Source organism: Tachysurus fulvidraco, chromosome 23 (genome assembly GCF_022655615.1).
Source record: "Tachysurus fulvidraco isolate hzauxx_2018 chromosome 23, HZAU_PFXX_2.0, whole genome shotgun sequence".
NCBI lineage: Eukaryota > Metazoa > Chordata > Actinopteri > Siluriformes > Bagridae > Tachysurus > Tachysurus fulvidraco.
Genome location: NC_062540.1, coordinates 17,386,193 through 17,403,199, shown reverse-complemented (window position 1 = coordinate 17,403,199; position 17,007 = coordinate 17,386,193). Strand labels below are relative to the sequence as shown.

Sequence of the window (17,007 nt, the reverse complement as noted above, 5' to 3'; positions counted from 1 at the left end):
ATGTCAAATCTCAGTGCAGAACTCCCCAAAATCTCTCATGAGTAATGTTAAATGCTGCACCAGGAGCCACCTAAATGGAGTCCCAAGTGGTTTAATCTAAATTAGATGATCTATTGAGTCTAATGAAATAATTTAGGATGACAATTGTAGGCTAAGCTAAGTAATGTGATGGATGTCGATCACATTTGGCAAGCAATCAGATTTCGATCAAGTAAAGTTAATAATTCATCTGCTTTGATAGAATTTAAACTTTTTGCTTAAATCCTTGCCTTCGATAGTTTGGTATTTTCAAGGACATACAGTATAGAAAACATTAAGCACATCCTGTTGTAGCTTATGTGTTTCTTTTTATTTTGGAAGTCTGACCTTGCATACAGAATATTATGCTTGAATATCCTTCTGATGAAATATAAAACAGAAATGATAACTTTTCTACCATTTTCTCTCACAGCTACTTTATTGCTGATTATAAAAAGCAGATGTCGTGTGCTACCGACCATATGTATCGACTGATGTTGGATTATCGGCTAAATAAATGTGTCTTTTTTCTGTGTGAGCAAATGTTACTTAAGCTAAAATGAGCCTTATTCTTGAGACATTCCTCAGGAGCTAGGATTTAAAATAAAGGTATTGCATACAGTAAGTCTTAGTATTTGGTTAAACACAGTAAAGCGTATATTTTTAAAAAAAATGTCTTATTTCACATAATAGAGTTTCACCGTTTCCTGGACATGAAGTAACTTAACAGTAAAATCTAAGAAAACAGAAACCGAATAACAATAATGATGCCACAATTATCAATTATCTGTTGGATTACTGTTAGCATGCAATAAATGCTAATGTCCAATAAACTATTTAACACCATAATGTCTTATTAATTAGTGGCTCATATTAAAGCAAATGATATTTTTTTTAATAAATAAAATCACACTAATATCAAATGTGATATAATTACATGAGGAATCTAAGTTCATTCATTCATTTCTGACCTGTTTGTTTCAGCTCTGTTGGCTGTCGGACCTGCAGGGCATGTCTGCACCTGCCTCAGGACTTTCAAAGAATTTAAAGAGCAGTCAAGTTTACATATTAAACATTCCATTGCGCCATTTTACCCGATGAATATTGTGATGCTGATTCATTATATGTGCAAATTATTTCTTATTAACTATGTATTCATTCATTCCTGGAATGCAGACTGGAATTATTCTAATTCCTGTTTATTACAGCTTTGAGTCAAATCGATTATTAGGAGATATGATTAGCATGATGGTGCAAAGGCTAGCACTGCTAACTAACAGCTCCAGGGTCTATAGTTTGATATTGAGCTTGGGTTAATTTCTGTGTGGCTTTTCATATATTCTTTTCATGTCTGTGTGGATTTCATCCAGGTTTCTCTCACCTGTTCCTAAGTGTATTGATCACCCTACATTTGTGCTAGGTCTTAATGTGTATGTAAAAGTGTGCATGGTGCACTGTAAAGGAGAGCTAATAAAGAAAGCCTACAGTATAATAATAATAATAATAATAATAATAATAATAATAATAATAATAATAATAATAATAATAAGCAATTTTTTTAAAATAGTTTAGTTTGCTGCTGAAGCAGAGGTTAAAAATCCTGTATTAAATAAAAGATGAGGTTCAGACCTAGTAAAAGAATCTAGTAAAAGCAACAACAAGAGATCTTCTGCTTGGAGTTTATGTTAGAGTCTGCCTCTCAGCTATATTAAATCATTCTACTCAACTTATGTGACATGTTTTACAAGTTAATTCACCACATTTTTTAATAAGAAATCATCTACTCTGAGACTGTAGATAAACTCTCTGGCTGTAACGTAAGATGCACATAGATTGTCATTGCCTCGCCTTGACTCGCATTTCCCAGGAAATAACTAAACCAACATGCAGGCTCTGGTTTCTAATAAGACTAATGTATTATTGAGCAAGCCCTCCTGCATAGCACAGCATGGTGGCACTGAGGACCCACTGGATGCTCCTGGTCAAACACACACTAAACAAATTGAACCTAAAATCTGAAACTGGGGTTAATTTTTGACAATTTTTCTTACAAAATCACCTAAACTAAGTTCTTACAGGGTTATAAATTGTACATATTAATACATACAGGCTGGGGCTGTATAAATAATTATAAGTGTTGATATACGATCATTCAAATCCTGTCTTCACTTCCTGCAAGCACAGAGTTTAAATGTTTTCCCCGTGCTTTAGGGATTTTTTTGGACACATTCAAAGACATGCATAGGTGGCTTGCATGTAGGGCCGGCTTGTGGCATTGGCGACAGGTAATTGCCTATGGTAGTTTAGTACTGATTGATCATCGAACTGATTAAAATATTGTTAAATTAAAATAAAATTGACATCAACAAAAAAATCATAAGATTTGATAACATCATGTCATGTTTATGCCCTGCATCATGATGTGCTTATATCAAATCAAATCAATTCAATTTTATTTGTATAGCACTTTTAACAATGGATATGGTCTCAAAGCAGCTTTAAAAAAACGAAGAAATATGGTACAGAAAGTTTATTATACTAAGATTAATATCCAAAAATTCAAGATTAATAATTGTCTACATTTAAATGTGTGTATTTATCCCTAATGAAAAGCCTTAGGTGACTAAGGTGACTGTGGTGAGGAAAAACTCCCTTAGATGGAAGAGGAAGAAACCTTGAGAGGAACCAGACTCAAAAGTGAACCTCATCCTCATTTGGGTGACACTGGAGGGTATGATTATAAACTGTTATAAACACCAGAGAGTGTTATTATGAATAATGTCCTTGCAGTCAGATACTCTACAGTACTCTTTTGTATGTTTGAATTCTTATGATGCCGAATCCAAATGGAGCTGGTACATCTCTAGATTCCTCAGGATCCTCACAGGGTTGGCCTCTTCTCACTGAAGGTCTAAAGGTAAAGGTCTTAAGGTGTATTGCTCCTGTAGAATGAATGAATGTCTTTAAGCCAGCTACAATGATTAATTGTCTTTAAACATATGCTTTCTAATACTTATAGAATATTCTAATATAATTACATTTACAGCATTTAACAGACACCCTTATCCAGAGTGACTTACAACTGAGCGTTAAGGGCCATGCTCAGGGGCCAAGCAGTGGCAGCTTGGTGGACCTGGGGTTCGAACCCATGACTTTCCAATCAGTAGCACAACACCTTAACCACTGAGCTACCACATTAGCAAGATGCAGTTTTGTCTGCTCCATTTCTGGGGTCACTACAGTGGTTCATCTGGTCCACATACTTGATTTAACACAGGTTTATAACCCAGATGTCCTTCCTGACACAGCCCTATAATTTTACCTGGACTTGTGACCAGCACTGAGAGTTAGCCCTCCAGTGGCTGGGTTATCCTCCTGCTTGGGAATCGAACCCAGCCCACAGTGATGAGGTTGCAGGATGCTGCAACAGGATCATCAGGAAGTATAAACATTAGATAGCCTGAATTCTTGATCTTAACTAAGTGTTTTGAAATACTCAGAAATATAAGGTCTTGTTCAATCGAAATGCTCAAGGCTCTATGATTTAAATGGCTCTCTTGTCACCTAGTGGATAATTCACACCATTTTTATTAATAATTTAAGAATATTGAGATGAGTTTCCGCACCCGTGTAGAGAGAGCTCTTTTTGCAAAAAAAAAAAAGGAAGAATAACTGCGTCAGAAGAGCTTATGGACCAACTGAAGCCTCAGATTAAAGATTTTAGCTAACAGGAGTGAAATGTGTCCAATGAAGTCTGTGTGCTGTTGTAGGTCATCCGACTCAAGGTTTGGCAAGTTGATGTGGCAGGGTAGTGACTTTGATTACAGTACGTCACGGTGCAGGTGCAGCATTAGCTGATTGGCAGCTCTATGAGTTATAAAAACAGGAGCATGCACGGTTACCTGGGATGCGTCACTTGGTTATTTGCTGCGTCGCTAACGCGCTTCCGTCACTTCCCAGAACTAGATGCGAGTGCTTGAGACGGTAAGGAGAACGCGCTGTTGGTTGTTTTCTTGGCTATTGCATGTGCTTGATTATGAGAAGTGCACTGTTTTAATGTGTTTTAGAGACTGCGATTTGTTTGGAGAGCACTTCTGCCTTGACCCTACGAGTCGCGCTGCAATGTCTGCTTAGTATTGTCACATAAATTGGGCATAGATATTGGAGAAGCTGTGAGAACCTGACACAGTGCTGGATCACTGTTTTGTATTGGCGTTGAAAGATTCCATTGGCTTTCTATAAAACATTGACATCTGCGATTGGTAGGTATTTAGTCATATATGCATTAGAATGGGAGAACATGTCTAACAGTAACAGTCTCACTTTGTTTATAGGTGTCGTGACGGCCTGTAATTATTCCAGTTGGCGTGTTCCGCGTTTGTATGGCGGCAGTGCTGTCCTGTTTCCAGCGGGTTTTTTAATCAAGTTTCCAAACGGGGTTTCAATCCGGTTGCCAGATTTGCCAGATTCTAAATCAGGACGATTTAGAAGTTAAGAACAAGGCACCACATGCTATCCCTAATGTAGAAACCCTATTGGGGGATCAATTTGTCGTACATGTCGTTGATAGTGTTCTGAGGCGAGAGTTGAAGCAGTTGGTTCGTCGCCAGCCTACTGCTACTTTACTAGAGGTTCGCAGCGAAGCGATTAGGTGGGAACAGGAGGGGATGCCTGGAGGAGCAAGAGGGCGTAGCCAGTCAGTTCCATTAGCATATGGCATTCAATATGGGGTTCGTGGTGAGGCACCGGTCGAAATTGCTAGGGTGCCACAACAGTCAGAGCTGGGTGAGTTGAGGGAAATGTTACAACAGCAACAACGACAGTTCTACCAACTCACACAAACTTTCATCCGGTTTCAAACATCATGTAGTCGTTCCTCTCGTTCTGGGCCGGTTATATTTAGACAGTGTCAACGACCGGGCCATTTTGCTTGATAGTGTGATTGGGAGCGAAGGTTCCCACACTCTCCCCCGCCTGTGACTAGGTTCTCTACAGCTGAGAATGGACGCGCACATTCTCCCCGACTGTCGGAAAACTAGTTCCCTCCAGGTTACGGAGTCACAGCCTGGGTGGGGAAAGAATTGACTCAAGTAAGATAGGTGCACACCTTTTAGCTTCTAACCTGATTTCCTCTTGTCCACATGTGAGTGCCCTTATGGGGGGTGTGTCGGTGCCCTGTTTAGTGGATACAGGTTCGATGGTGTCAACAATTACTGAAAGCTGTTTTCGATGGCATTTTGAACCGTGTGGTCAAGATTGCCTTCAAAATTGTCAATGGTTGCAACTTCGTGCTGCCAATGGGATTCCGTATGTCGGATATTTGGAATTAGATGTAGAACTTTGCGGCAGATGGGTCAGTGGGTGTGGTGTCCTGGTGGTTCGAGATCCTCCTGATGGCATAAGCCTGGATGTCCCTGGGGTGTTGGGGATGAACATCCTTGGCCGGTGTTATCCGGAGCTTTTTGGGCAGCATGGCAGCGCTCTCTTTGATCTACCTGCGGTGACACAATTGCCTTGTGTGTCAAGTGCTTTGCAATATTGTCATCAAGAAAGTGCTAGGGAGCTCTCCAACCATGTCGGGTGGGTGTGGGTGCACGAACGTAAGGTGTGTCGTATCCCAGGTGGCACCATGAAGCTGGTTGATGCAACCTGTTCTGTCCAGTATTATGGCGGTACCATTTTGTTTGAGCCCCCCGAGTCAGGTCTTCCAGCTGGGCTTTTAGCATCACCTGCTTTGGTGAGGGTAATATGGGGGACTGTTTATGTGCCTGTAGTGAATGTTGGCTCAATGGAAGTAATACTTCGCCCTAAAACCGTGGTGGGTAATTTGAGGGAGGCTTATATGGTTAGTTTGCCAGTAGGGGTCAGTGAAGAAAAGCCAGTAGTTGTCGCAGTCCAGTCCCAGAGTGTGGTGGAGGGTTCCCCCTTGTTCCAACAAATTGAATCTCTTGACTTATCAGTTTTGCCCAGTCTGGAGCAGAGTCAAGTTCAAGCTCTATTGCAGAAATATCAGACAGTGTTTTCGGGTCACGAGAGCAACCTAGGCTGCACTCGCCTCATTTCCCATGATATCCCATTATTGGATAATGTTCCGGTGCGTCAGCGATATCGACGGATCCCCCCTTCAGAATATGAGGTAGTAAAAACCCATATTAATCAGTTGGAAGCTGGGATAGGTCGTGAGAGCTGTAGCCCTTATGCATCACCGATAGTGCTGGTTAAAAAGAAGGATGGTAGTCTGCGCATGTGTGTAGACTACCGTCACCTGAATGCTAAGACTAGGAAGGACGCATTTCCACTGCCTCGTATTGAGGAGTCTTTGGATTCACTAACTGGGGCTCGCTGGTTCTCCACATTGGATTTAGCCAGCGGGTACCTGCAGGTCCCTGTTTCCGAGCAGGATAAGTCAAAGACTGCGTTTTGTACACCATTTGGATTATTCGAATGGAACCGTATGCCGTTTGGCCTTTGTAATGCCCCAAGTACATTCCAGAGGCTGATGGAGCAACTATTTGGTGATCAGCGGGGTCAGTCCCTGCTTCTATATCTTGATGACGTTGTAGTGTTCTCTTCTTCTGCAGCTCAGCACTTGGAGAGATTGGAGATGGTCTTGGGTCGTCTGGAAAGGGAAGGACTCAAGGAAAAGTTGGAGAAATGCGCTTTCTTCAAGCCGGAAGTGAAGTACCTGGGACATGTTATATCTGCACAAGGGGTAGCAACTGATCCAGGTAAAATTGAGGCTGTTGCACAATGGCGTTGCCCTGAGACTGTGTCTGAGTTACGGACCTTCCTTGGTTTTGCAAGTTATTATAGGCGCTTCGTGGAGGGGTTTGCCAAATTGGTGGCACCTCTACATAGGCTGTTTGCAGAAATAGTTGGAGGCAAGTCAGGTAAATGAAGAGGGCAGAGTTTGACCCATGTGTGAACTGAGCAGTGTCAGACAGCATTTGAGGCCCTAAAAGGGAGGTTGACCTCTGCCCCAGTGCTGGCTTATGCAGAATTTTCTAAGCCCTTCATTCTAGAAGTTGACGTGAGCCATGGGGGTCTGTGGGCACCTCTCTCCCAAGAATTTGAAGGGAGGATTCGACCTCCCTTCGATAGGATTCGATAGCATATGCCAGTCGGAGCCTAGGGCCCACTGAGCGCAATATGACCAATTACAGCTCGATGAAACTAGAGTTTCTTGCGCTTAAGTGGGCCATGGTTGAAAAATTCAGGGAATATCTTTTGGGGCATAAGTGTGTTGTGTGATGTGACTTTGAGGTAAGATATAGGTCAGGAAGGAGTAATGGTAATGCCGATGCTCTCTCCCGACGCACCTTTATGAGTCATCTACTAGCTTCGAAGCCTAATGAAGTCCTTGCCATTGACTTCACGGTACTTGAACCCTCATACTCTGGGCAGGAAAACATATTAGTGATGACTGATGTGTTTAGTAAATTCGCTATGGCAGTGCCAATACGTGATCAAAGAGCTGAGACGGTAGCGCAAGTTTTGGTTGAGGGGTGGTTTTACAAGTTTGGAGTCCCGGGCCGGATTCATTCAGACCAGGGCCGTAACTTTGAATCTGCTCTCATTCGCCAGCTTTGCAAGCTTTATCGGGTGAAAAAGTCTCGTACTACCCAATACCATCCGGCGGGTAATGGGCAATGTGAGCGATTTAATCGCACGTTGTATAACTTGTTGCGAACCTTTCCAGGCTCTAGGAAGAGAGACTGGGCTTCCTGTTTGTCACAGGTAGTATTTTGTTATAACACTACTCCTCATCAAGTAACGGAGAGTCCCCATATTACCTTATGTTTGGTCAAGAACCCCAGTTGCCAGTAGACTTTCTGCTTGGTAGGGTGCCCGAACCAGCTGCAGGAAGTATACACAGTTGGGTTGTGGAACATCGTAGGTGATTGCAGGTTGACTTTGAGGGGGCACGTGAATGGCTGAAGGCTGCAGCAGACCGTCGAAAGATGCAGCACGATCAGGGTGTTCGAGATCTACCCTTGTCTGAAGGTCAGTTAGTCTACTTAAGAGACCATGTAGTGCGGGGCCGCCACAAGATCCAAGACTTGTGGAGTTTGGTATTATACCAGATTGTCCGTTCTCCCGAAGAGGGAGGTGTGGTGTATGCCATTGCACCAGCTACAAATCTGGGTAAGGTACGGAGAGTGCATCGTCCTCTGCTAAAGGCCTGCATTCAGAATGAGGTTTTCGCCTGTTGATCAATCTGTTGATGGTGTGCAGAATCAGGAAGACACTCAGGAGTACGACAAGGCCGATGTTGATTTGGTGGTATTGGTGCCAGAGACCCCTCGGACTATTCAAGGAATGGTGTCTAGGAAGCTGGGTACTCAGTCCTGCCTGAGGTTCAAGAGTGCCTTCCAGGGGGCATCCCTCCTGTGGGTGTAGTTTTGGTAGGTGGTGTGGATCTTGCCATGAGGGAAAGTGAAGTACCACTTGGTTCCCCTTGGACAGGCAGAGTTGGGGCAGGTCAGCATCCTAATGTCCATCATCTTCCCCGAGCTGTAGGAGAGGTGAGGAATAGAGTTACCAGTAATCCCAAGATTGTGTCCAACACCATTTCAGCTTTGTTTAGGCCTTGGAGTTAGGAAGTTTCATTTATTACCATTTATCTTTAGTCCATCGTCGGGGCGGCAATGCAAAATGAAGGGGTAGATTGTGGCAGGTGGAGTGACCTTGATTACGTCACGGTGCAGGTGCAGCATTAGCTGATTGGCAGCTCTATGAGTTATAAAAACAGGAGCATGCACGGTTACCTGGGATGCGTCACTTGGTTATTTGCTGCGTCGCTAACGCGCTTCCGTCACTTCCCGGAACTAGATGCGAGTGCTTGAGACGGTAAGGAGAACGCGCTGTTGGTTGTTTTCTTGGCTATTGCGTGTGCTTGATTATGAGAAGTGCACTGTTTTAATGTGTTTTAGAGACTGCAATTTGTTTGGAGAGCATTTCTGCCTTGACCCTACGAGTCGCGCTGCAATGTCTGCTTAGTATTGTCACATAAATTGGGCATAGATATTGGAGAAGCTGTGAGAACCTGACACAGTGCTGGATCACTGTTTTGTATCGGCGTTGAAAGATTCCATTGGCTTTCTATAAAACATTGACATCTGCGATTGTTTAGTCATATATGCATTAGAATGGGAGAACATGTCTAACAGTAACAGTCTCACTTTGTTTATAGGTGTCGTGAAGGCCTGTAATTATTCCAGTTGGCGTGTTCCACGTTTGTATGGCTGCAGTGCTGTCCTGTTTCCAGCGGGTTTTTTAATCAAGTTTCCAAACGGGGTTTCAATCCGGTTGCCAGATTTGTTTCCAAACGTGTTTCCAAACGTGTTTCCAGATCTGTCCACAGATCTGTTTCCAACGGGTTTCTAAGTTATCTTTTGGTTATTTTCCTTTTGTGGTTGTTCCATATTGTTTTGTCTGTTTTTAGTTTTACAATATATTATTATTTTTGAAGTATTCATTTAAAATTTTGATTTGATTTATTGGAATTATTTATTGGTTGTGAAACTTTAATTGTTTACTTTTGTTTTCTTGTTGTTTTAGTTTTTAATGTGACTGTGGTTTATACCATATATATCTTTCTTGGCAGGGCCTGAGCACTAGGGATGAAGGACTGGTTTTGGTGGTGGTATTTCCTCACAAGTGTGCAGTGGCCATCTCACTGTGTGTGGGTGCGTGTGTGTGTACACAGTGAAGTACAGTGATATACTTAGGAGCATGGTCCGATTATCTGCTTTTCTATGCTGGTAAGCTCTAGTCCCTGTCTCTCAACCTGTTCAAGAACGAGATCTGTAGCTTGTTTGGCTGAATGTTTTTTTGTTATTCGAATGTTTTATTGTTGTCAATAAAGAGAACTTTGTATCGTTACCTATGTCTCTGACTCTAATTGGTGGTACGAACTTGTGAATGCAAGTTGTAGGTGTCCCTTTTTGAAATCTTTGGGTGAAATTCCCAAGGTGGCGTAGTCGAAACGGATATCTTTATTTGTATTTTATTAATAAATGTTCTAGCACCTTCATATCCCCCCCTGGTACCGCCACATTGAGATGATTTTTTGTCCTTAATGTCTTAATGTGGATCAGGAGCGACACACTATATATATATATATATCTATATATATATATATCTATATATATATATATATATATATATATATATATTTATGCTTTACACTTTATAGCAGCAGAAGTAGCAGAATTTACCGAGTTCCATATTTGAATGATGTCAGGTCATCTATGTCATGATGTCAAACCAAAAGGATCAATAAGAAGCACAAGCAGAAAACAAAGAAAAAGCAAGAAAAAAAACACAAATGAATAATAAAAGCAAACAAACAGTGTTTTGTATATAAACAGAGATTACATGTTGAAAAATGTTTAATTTGTTTGTAAATGACTTACAGTGGATTATTTTGGATTTTTGAGGTATGAAGTACAGTAGCATCACCAAAGGTCATAAAATAAATATGTAAAATGGTATGAAGACTTGAGGCTGTGGCTGATTGTACAGTAGATGAGACTCTAACCTTTTTTCCTCTGAACTGCCTTTAGAGGAGAAAGTAGATGGATTAGTCCTACGCCTATCTAATCTCTAAATGTTGTTGTCTTTAATGTTTATTGTGTCTTCCACTGTTTCCTGCTTAGCCAGATCACTCTTATAAAAGATTTTTAATTTTATTGAGTTTTTCTCCTGGTTAAATAAAGTTTCTACATGCCATTACTCAAATTAACAGAACAGTGCTTTTTCTCATACTGGCATGTATTTATTAGTTTCACACCAGTTCTACTGAACTGTTTGGGAACTGAAAGAACTGACTCAACAGATTTGACTTCTTGAAATTTAACTTTGATTACTATTAAAACTAACAGCTTTTAATTTGCAGTTGAAGGTTGCCATGTCACATTGTTCTGTCAGACCCCGGAGACGGAAGGAGTGGAGACAGACCCGTTTGCAGGATAGCTTCAAATGAAAGGAGTTTAATACTGTACATAAGGAAGACAAACATAATCCACAGTACACGGGGAACTAACGAGACTAATTACAACACATAACTACAGTATTAATGAATCCGTGCTGCCTATGGCAACGCGGCTCACATATATACAGAAAGGGACAATCACACACATTGGGGAACAGGTGTGATGACCGGGAGGAGCAGACGAAGGCAGGGCAATCACGTGATAAAAACAACAACAAACGCACATGGGCAAAAGTCTGCGCTGATCCCTGACAGATCTGCGCTGATCCCTGACATGTTCATAGTTTCTAACAGTTTTTCCACAGTTGTCAATTTGAACTAGAATAAAATCTCACAATTTTATTCTAGTTCAAATTCAAATTTCATTGGTCATGTATACAAATAATTACAGTAAGATGTGTAGTAAAATGCTTTAAAAAAAGAATAAAAATAGAATTTATATGAACCAGAATTGTGTATACAGGTGGGAATATGGGAATAGAGGTGTTTTTTTTTATTCAAGTGCAGATTATGGACAAATTTGTGTAATATATGCTGTACAATCTCAGGTTGTGGTAGTGTGTGTTGTGCAGACTATTGTCCTAGTTGAGGGTTCACTGAGAAGTGACACTGAGAAGAGTTCATTATTTTGATGGACTGGATCGGTTTACTTTCACAATCATTACAAAATTGATGAAACAAAAAAAAGCTTGCAAGTTAAAAGCTGTTAATTCAGGAAAAGTTCAGGAAGTTACATCTGCTTGGTCAGTTCTTTCAAATCTCAAACAGTTCAGTAGAACTGGTGTGAAACTAATAAATTCATGATGCCAGCATCAGAAAGAGCACTGTTGATTTGAGTAATGACATGTAGAAACTTTATTGTTTATCTAATCTTTATCTAATGTGGAACCATTTAAGAAAGAGTTCATACCTTTTCAAGACGCTGTACAAAAAAACGCAGTTTATCCGAGTATGCAGTTTACCTGAGTACGCAGGTTACCCGAGTACGCAGGCTACCCGAGTACGCAGGTTACCCGAGTACGCAGGTTACCCAAGTACGCAGATTACCCGAGTACGCAGTTTACCCGAGTATGCAGGTTACCCGAGTACGCAGGTTACCCGAGTAAGCAGGTTACCCGAGTACGCAGTTTACCCGAGTACGCAGGTTACCTGTGTACGCAGGTTACCCAAATAAGCAGGTTACCTGAGTACAAATAATTTGTCAAGTTTTTTCACAGCACAGCTGATTAATGAAAGTTTTATTGGCAAACTCTACATTTTATAAATACCCAATATACAGAGCATCAGTCACCTTAATGCATTAATAATTGTTTATCATTGAATATATGTTTTCTTTTTATTAAAAACAATGGATTTATATATAACAAGTGTGACTGCTGCTATAATATTTTATTTGGTTACCTTTTGATAGCAATTTTCATTGAATATAAGCTGTGTTTGTTCTTTAGACTTTTATGTATTATTCAATCTATTGTATGCTGTGGGACTTTTATTTTGACGCCTCATTTTAAGGGTGTTCTCAAATGCATAATTGACGTGAGACTGTCACCAAACTCAGATCACGCATCACTGATATCCTAATTGATATAGTACAACATGTATTTTGAGGAAATGTCTTTTTGTTTATTTTTTATGATTTTTTATAAAATACAAATCAATAAAATTATTAAAAAATCAACAAAAAGACATTTCCCCAAAATAAGTGTTTTAGTACATCAATTAGGACACCAGTGATGTGTATTCTGAGTTTGATGACAGTACAGTGTATTACAGTAAAGCTGTTGATTTTTTTATATTATGAAAAATCATAAAAATTAAACAAAATCATTTCTCCAAAATAAGTGTTTTAGTACATGTAATAGGACATCAGTGATGTGTGTTCTGAGTTTGGTGACAGTACAGTGTATTACAGTAAAGTTATTGACTGTTATTTGTATTTGCTTTTCGGGGTTTGCACTTTGCAGACGGTCCCTTGGAATCTGTCTCTTTGGTGTTCGCACATAGAGAATTATGTATTTTGTCCAACGCGGAGGAAAGCTGATATTGTGGAAGATTAGGTTTTAGCTGCCTCTCTACATTACTAAGATAAAAAAGAGGTGTTATTCGTGTAGTAACACCCTTTAGCTCAGGAGCTATTGACTCAGGAAAATCGAATCTGGGAATATGGGGCCAACTTTACTTAAGTTGTGTGTGCTTGAAGGGAGTTACAACAAGAATGAAAAAACTTCATTTCGAATGCTGAGAAAAATGAATGCAGTGTTTAATGGACAGGTCGTTAGTTTGTTTTTATTGCTAAAGATTTGTACATAAATACAGTAAAGGAGAATTTCCTTGACATATAGCAAGGATACACGATTATATAGACTGTAGATCTGCGTCTCAAGCATCAACAGTATAACCAAAAGAAAATGTTCGATGTGAATGAGATGATATGACAAAGGTCTTTCCTGTTATCAGCTAGATTCATGACACAGGTTCATATTTAAACTGTAATAAAATTACTTCTATTAACAGAGCAGAATTAAGCACAGTAACATCAGAGCAGACAATTCATCAAGCAATTCATCATCATCATCATCATCATCATCACAATGATTTGTCTTTATACATCATACAGATAATTTGTATTTCTAACAATCAACTTTATATTAAACAAAACTAATGCTAAACACATACACACATACAGCTAGCAGTCCTTCAACAACTCAGCAGCTCAAGCAGGAAGTTGTGACTGACTCTTTCTCTGGAGCAGTTTTACATTGAGCTAGTTTTAATGTTTTCATACCCAGAAGCAGAATAAGCGTTATCAGGTGTAAGCTGAAAGCAGAAAAAAAAGATAGTCATTTAAATCCTCTCACAGTAATGACTTCAGTGTTCATTTTAACATCGTCATGTGTTTTTATGTCAATGAGAATTTCTGAAGTTCTATTCACAATAAAATGTGTCAGTAAATCACATTATAGAATTCTATTATATTCACAAAACAAGCTTCAGAAAATAATGCTACACTCACTTACGCACTCACTCACTCACACATTTACACTCACTCACACACTCACACATTTACACTCACACACACACTCATTCACTCACTTACACCGACACTTACACAGACACAATTACTCACTTGTTTATTCTCTTTACTCTTGAATGAAAGTGTATAATCTGTAATTGTACACAAACATAACATTTTAGTAGCTGTGTGTGTGTGTGTGTGTGTGTGTGTGTGTGTGTGTGTGTGTGTGTGTGTGTGTGTGTGTGTGTGTGTGTGTGTGTGTGTGTGTGTAAATCTCACCTTGTGTTCCCTTCTGTCTCACTTTGTAGATCATTATCCCACATCCTCCGATCAGCAGCAGAGTCTCAAAGACACACACACTGATGATGATGATGATAACAGAGGAAGCTGGACACAATACAGAACATACACATATACTGACACAATACAGAACAGGAACAGACCGAACATATTAACTTCATACATGAGTATGAACACATATTACAATATAGTGTGTGTGTGTGTGTGTGTGTGTGTGTTCTTAGTTTAGTGTTGTCATTAGGTTCATATTTAAACTTTAAACATCAGAGCATATGATAGATAAATGAAACAATTATTAGTAGTAGCTGGTCTAACGCTGTCATTTTGCAGAAAAGGACAACAGAAGCCGTAACATCAGAGAACCAAAAAGTAGTGGAAAGAAGACAAAAACACAATGAAAGAGTGAGTTACTGTATGTATAAAGAGTAAAGAGTTCTTACTGAAACACACTGCAGATGGAGTTTCTATCAGTGCTGCTGAGGTCATCAGGTCGGTGTCTGTTCTTGTTTTTGTTGTTTTTGTTGTTATTGTTGTTGTTCTTGTAGTTGTTGTTGTTGTTGGGGAAATTAATGTGCTCAGTTCTAGATATGAGTTTGAATAAAATCATGGAAACATTAGCTATATAACTTTTACAAGACCATGACTAAGACAAGACTCTAATCCTGTTTGTACACACAGGTTTAGTTCGAGTCTTTGTGATTTGTCAAAAATAAAATGCTCACCTGTAACATGTAGCCACACCTGTGTAAAGTAGGAGCTATATCTGACTGATCCGTCTCCATTCCACACACCAAATAAATAAAATACTTCATCAGTTTCTCTCACATCGCTGATGTTCACACTGAGAACTTTAGCACTTCTGTCATCAGAAATGGAGAATCTGCCGTTCTGAAAATTTGTGTTTGTATCAAGAATTGGTATATTTTTAAGGTCATCATTCACTTTGTCGACAGATTTGGTGTTTCTCTCATACTCCTCTGGATAGTTACAGGTGATGGTAATATTCTGCCCAAGATAAGCGTTTATTATTTTTGGCAGCCCAGAAAATGTATCTGTCAATTAAACAAACAAAAAAAAAAAAAAAAAATATATATATATATATATATATATATATATATATATATATATATATATATATATATATATATATAAACAAAAATACATAAATGGTTGTATAAAGCATTATAGTTGTGTATTATCCTGCACAGTTCATAAAGCACTAGCTCTATATATCTTAATTAATATTAATGCTTTGAATTTGTGTGAGTGGAGAGACAGTTACAAGTAAACACGTTTTTTACTCACTATTATAAACTTTTAGGTTCATGGTCAAGTTGCTCTGATCCCCCAGTCCAAATCTATACATTCCATCATCTTGTGGCTTCAGCTTTCTAATCAATACTAAGAAGTGGTGGTCTGTGTTTGCATACAACTTGAATCTTCCTTCTTGAACTTGGTAGCGTTTGGTGTCAGCACGTATTATATCAGTGCAGTTTTTTTCATTCACTTTGCAGATATATTTACTATTGTGTTTGTACCAGTTTATGTCAGAGATAACAATGACACTTCCACCTGAGTAACCAATCACATCAAAGCAGTCTACTGGACCTGTCAATCAAACCAAAATCACACTCATGTCAGTAACCTCACTGAGCCTTTAATATTCTCATAATCCAGGATAAATAACATCACATACAGTTTACTAAAGATGATTATCTCACCTGAGATCAGGTAAAGGATGACGAGGAGGAGGATCTTCATCCTGGAATAAAATTCAGCTTCACTTCACTTCTGCTTCTTTTCTTCTGCTCTGTCTATCTCACTGTGTTAAGTTCTACTGATCCTCTTGTCTACTTTGTGCTCTGATGTCTATCTGCTTTTATAATTCTGTCTCGTTAAGTCATTTCCTCTTTTCACACAATATTCTATTCATCAGAAATACAGATCTGCATGAAACCAACCCAAAGTTCTTAATGACCTGTTATACACTTCACTGTATTATGTAATGGCGGTCATATCTGTCTTTCTCTAATCTATACTTTATAATCTTTATAATATATCTTTATTCATTTAATTATATTAATTTATTTATTTCATGGGGGGGGGGGGCACGGTGGCTTAGTGGTTAGCACGTTCGCCTCACACCTCCAGGGTTCGATTCCCACCTCCGCCTTGTTTGTGTGGAGTTTGCATGTTCCCCCCGTGCCTCAGGTGTTTCCTCGGGGCACTCCGGTTTCCTCCCCCAGTCCAAAGACATGCATGGTAGGTTGATTGGCATCTCTGGAAAATTGTCCATAGTGTGTGAGTGTGTATGAGTGAATGAGAGTGTGTGTGTGCCCTGTGATAGGTTGGCACTCCGTCCAGGGCGTATCCTGCCTCGATGCCCAATGACGCCTGAGATAGGCACAGACTCCACGTGACCCGAGAAGTTCGGATAAGCGGTAGAAAATGAGTGAATGAATGAATTTATTTCTTAATCCTGCTTCAGTAAAGGAGTTATCCTGGTCAGGTCCGTGTGGGTCTGGAGCCTATACTAGAAACACTGGGTGTGAAGTTGGAATACATTATTTACATTATATCACTTAGGGGAAATATAGCAAGGTTAAGTATATTTGCCTCCCACTTTGGTACTGATTCGTCTGTTGCCATTTTCCAAGTGGTCATTAAATCTGATTGA

The 17,007-nt window shown here is 39.6% G+C and overlaps 1 protein-coding gene and 1 long non-coding RNA gene across 3 annotated transcripts; one reads left to right on the top strand and one right to left on the bottom strand.

Annotated features, from left to right (window-relative positions):
* Nucleotides 1-3,903: 3,903 nt before the first annotated feature.
* Nucleotides 3,904-4,480, top strand: LOC125140021. The gene is made up of 3 exons (XR_007139222.1): nt 3,904-4,002; nt 4,086-4,280; nt 4,353-4,480. It is a non-coding gene; the product is annotated as an uncharacterized LOC125140021 (long non-coding RNA).
* An 8,782-nt stretch (nt 4,481-13,262) lies between these two features.
* Nucleotides 13,263-16,193, bottom strand: LOC113658909 (polymeric immunoglobulin receptor-like). Of its 2 annotated transcripts, XM_027171401.2 has the most exons (7): nt 16,052-16,193; nt 15,636-15,938; nt 15,053-15,382; nt 14,771-14,911; nt 14,310-14,417; nt 14,142-14,179; nt 13,263-13,831 (listed from the first exon to the last, which is right to left on the bottom strand). In XM_027171401.2, the coding sequence occupies exons 1-7, from the start codon at nt 16,089-16,091 to the stop codon at nt 13,769-13,771; spliced, it is 1,023 nt and encodes a 340-aa protein (XP_027027202.2). In that variant the 5' UTR covers nt 16,092-16,193; the 3' UTR covers nt 13,263-13,768. The 2 variants fall into 2 exon arrangements, with proteins under 2 accessions (XP_027027202.2, XP_027027203.2); XM_027171402.2 differs by lacking the exon at nt 14,142-14,179.
* Nucleotides 16,194-17,007: the final 814 nt, after the last annotated feature.